At 48.4% G+C, this 3,907-nt stretch overlaps 1 protein-coding gene across 1 annotated transcript; it reads left to right on the top strand.

The window, feature by feature from the left end:
- Positions 1-2,340: 2,340 nt before the first annotated feature.
- On the top strand, positions 2,341-3,859 carry H257_17120 (hypothetical protein; the record flags this gene model as incomplete). The annotated part of the gene is made up of 4 exons (XM_009845784.1): positions 2,341-2,518; positions 2,674-3,353; positions 3,463-3,827; positions 3,853-3,859. The coding sequence occupies 4 exons, from the start codon at positions 2,341-2,343 to the stop codon at positions 3,857-3,859; spliced, it is 1,230 nt and encodes a 409-aa protein (XP_009844086.1).
- Between the last annotated feature and the right edge of the window lie 48 nt (positions 3,860-3,907).

Raw genomic sequence — 3,907 nt, 5'->3', positions numbered from 1 at the left:
ACCACAAACTCCGGTACAGCTCTCTGTATAGAACGATCCACCGCTAACATGTCATAGTAGCCACCCCAACGTGATCCCTACAAGCGAGTTCTCCTCTCTTCCAAGAGACGTGTGGTTGCAGCACACGACGCCGGACAAGACTGGACGACCGTTGCTCGTGCATATGGAATCAACGAGTCCACTGCAAAAGGATTGATCATGTTAAAGTCGTTGACACCAATGCAACGCGGTAAGCTACATATAATACACAAAACGTTCGAATATGGGGCTGCCACCGATGGCCAAACTCGTAATGAGTTTCGCATGCAATACTTGGAACACACAGGGGACGAGGCAATTGAAGGTATTCAGTGCATTTGTATCGTATTTAACTCAACAATGGAATATGAATTGAGCCGAATCGCTTGCATGTGTACACTGCTCTCTTTAAGCCGTTTTATGTCCGTGCTACGAAGATGCAAGACTTGGACGTTGGTGCTTGAGCCGTAGATGTGTTGGTTTTCACTCTCTCGGGCGTAAAGGATTTACTTTTCATGAAACATATAGGTGGTCAGGTGAAATATATTTTCAAAAGGTGAAATTATGGTTGGGTGAATTATATCGGGGGTTGGGTGAAATATAATGGCCAAATTTCAATTTGGCGTGAAATATAATAGAGGGTGAATTATATTGGCGATTCGGTGAAATATATCGGAGGTTGGTGGAAATATATTGAAAAAAAGCTGAAATTAAACGCAAAATGGTGTAGTACGTTACTTCATAGTAATTGATGCATTACCTTCTACTGTACCAGCCCCACGCTACACGTACAGTAGTTGTCCCAAGGATTGATGTTAGCATTTATGTCGATCCCTCCCCACAGTGAACTGTGCACGGCTATTCAATTGTATTTGTGAATGTAATGGTGAGGCATTTGCATGTTGACTTGTTTGCGAGGCAAAAATTCCTCGAAAATCTTCTACAAATTCAAGGAATGCCAATTGCGGCGACAGGTTAGCCAAAAAAGAATGGGCTAACCCGTCGACGCCGCTGACTATAGGTCATCTACTACCACTTCAAGGTATGCCTCATCATCATAACGTTTGTCAGAACACCCTGTTCTGTTTGAGAACATCCCCACTGCCCACTGACTCCTACCCGGGGAAAAGCCTCTAAAAGGCACAAAAACCTCCTACACAGCTAGCAGATGCTGCTACCTGACTGACAGAACACCCAGTTCTGTTTGAGAACATCCCCACTGCCCTGTCATTCAGGTAGCAGCATCTGCTAGTTGTGTAGGTGGCTTTTGTGCCTCTTAGAGGCTTTTCCTCGGGTAGAAGTCAGCGCAAACATCAGGTCACGGTGAAGAGGGCAGTACGCAGGAACATACTAGTGCGCAGCAGAAGGAGATCTGGAAGCGAATTACTTCTGACTACAAAGAAACAGCCAATCAACTACTACTATTATGATTGTACCATTTCAAGGCTTGCCTCATCATCATGATTTGGCCACAGCAAAATTAACGAAGTACCTTCAGGTTTAGTTAGCTTCAGGTAGGGTGCCTACAGTACTGTAGTTCGTGCTTCCAATGAAAGTAAGGAGCGTCTATAGTACTTTACATAAAAATCAGATCGCATATCCACTCGCACAGAATGTGCTGGCCACGAATCAGATAGTACACGACGTGCTATGAACTGGCTCTATTTCGCCCACAAAGAGTCGCACAATAGAGCCAGTTCTGCCTCAAAGTAGATTATCTCGTTAACGTATACTTCGAAGTACTATGTAGTATTAATAATTCTTAATGCTATATTTCGATGTTCTCTTTTTAACCTGGACGTGTGGGGAGAGTCCAATACTTTAATCAAGTGTATTCTTAAGTATACTTGACTTTGCCAACCTGCTAATCGCAGGTTGGCAGATCAAATAATAAAATGAAAAAACCACAAGTCATCGTATTTGCTTCAACTAGTGAAGGATTCTGTGATTCGCACGGTGGCAGGAGCCAATCAGAAAAAGAGGAATATATCTTTTCCCGCAGAGAACTATAAAAATTTGTCAACGTCTGTAATGGAACAGACGGATGGTTCAGCCAATGAAAACAGTTATGTATTTCCTTAAGCAGTATGTAGAGTGCAACAGTCCCCCTTCTCGCTGATTGGCTCAAAGTTTGAATATTAAATTTTGTTCAAGGAAGGTTCACTCACTTTCGAATTTGCCACCAAGCGATCAAGTGCTTCCGATCTGCCGCTTTGCGCCGTTGACACCAACGTATGTGTTGTGTGCAGTGTGTGTGATGTCTTATATATTCTACAGGTGCTTGTGAGCAGCCGCCGTCCCGACTTCCTGCCGCCCGACTCCATGAGCCGCCATCCCGACTCCCACGCCACCACCGACTCCGTGTGCATTCGCGACCCATTGTTTCAAGTCTGCCGGAGGCTATGCCCAAATCTTTGGCGCGATCCCGTTACCGCCGGCGACGTCCCAACCTCTGCCATCGCCGACTCTGTGTGCATTCGCGACCCATTGTTTGAAGTCGGTCGGAGGCCGTGCCCAAATCTTTGACGTTGCAGCCGTATTGATCACGCAATCAAGTTGAAGAAGCGATGGGACAGCAAGTTCGTCGTCATTGGTGGGTTTTAACTTTTAATGGTGGCCATTTTGCAATTTGCGGTGTCATGGAAACGTGTTCAGTGTGCGGCGCCGACGACGGCCGAACCCTCCGACAGTGCAACATGTGTTCGTCCAAGTTCCATCATATGTGCATCGTGGAAGAAGCCGCGAGGAACGGGTGGCCCGAAGCGGAAGAAGGTCAAAAACTGTATGCTGTGCATGCGGTGCCATCAACAGCGCAAGACGTGCCGCCACCTGCGAGGAAGCGAGGGCGTCCGAAAGGAGCGAAGAACAAGGCAATGGTGCAAGATGTGGAAGGCGAGTCTACACGGAAGAAGCGTGTGCGGCCACCGAAGTCGTCGTCAAATGCCAACATGCCGCCAACGCCGTCAGAGGTGGACGTCACGCCGATCTCAGTCGGGGTATCCGAGTTTACACCCGACCACAAGTCCATTCGATCCCAGACAATGTTTCGGAACGTGTCGTTCAGGCCGCTACAAGAGATGCAAATCCACAAGAACGACAAGAATCTGCTTGCCTTCTACGCGGATTGCCAAGACTTCATGCTAAGTGGTGTGGTCACCGAAGTGCGCTACGTTGTTGGCAGCGAGAACGATCCCGACATCGACACGCCGGGCAAGAACACGAAAGCCGAGGCCAAGGCGATGGTGGCATTGTACAAGATCACTTGGAATCACACACGGTTTCAGCGCGACGAGCCGTGGATTACTGCGCGCCTGTTTTACAAAGGTGTGTTGCGTGTACATGTATCTTTCTTATGCATTCTAGGTGTGGAACAGTTTGTGACTTTGAAGGCAAACCAACGTATGAACGCGGGACGAAGTTACCTGCAAATCTTTCTTGTTCAAGCCCGAGGACGAGTCGCACGATCTGACAGAGTGGGACAAGAAGTTCCTTGCGAACAGTTCATTCGACGAAGAGACCAAGAGCGACGAAGAAACCAACGACGGCAGCTTGGCGCCGCAAGACGACGACAGCAGCGGGGACGAGTGGTCCGAGTACGTGGACCGTGGTTGGAAGAAGCACGGGTACTACGACGCGACAGAAGACATTGAAGGACTCGAAGACGTGGAATGGACGTGCAGAGGACATTACGCCGGGCCCACAGACCTCTACGAACACGAAGACAACAAGGACGACACGCCCGTGGACGAGTTGCGCATTTCGGAAGAGTTCAAGCATCTATTCAAGGACCCCGTCAAAGGTTTCCTGGCGTTCATGCCGCTGGAATTTTGGAAGACCGTGACGTTGCGAACGAACGCCAAGGCTGTGGCGCTGCAAGCAGCGCATCCGA

This window comes from Aphanomyces astaci, assembly GCF_000520075.1.
Source record: "Aphanomyces astaci strain APO3 unplaced genomic scaffold supercont1.98, whole genome shotgun sequence".
In the NCBI taxonomy this organism is placed as follows: Eukaryota; Oomycota; class Saprolegniomycetes; order Saprolegniales; family Verrucalvaceae; genus Aphanomyces; species Aphanomyces astaci.
This window is presented reverse-complemented; position numbering and strand designations above follow the sequence as displayed.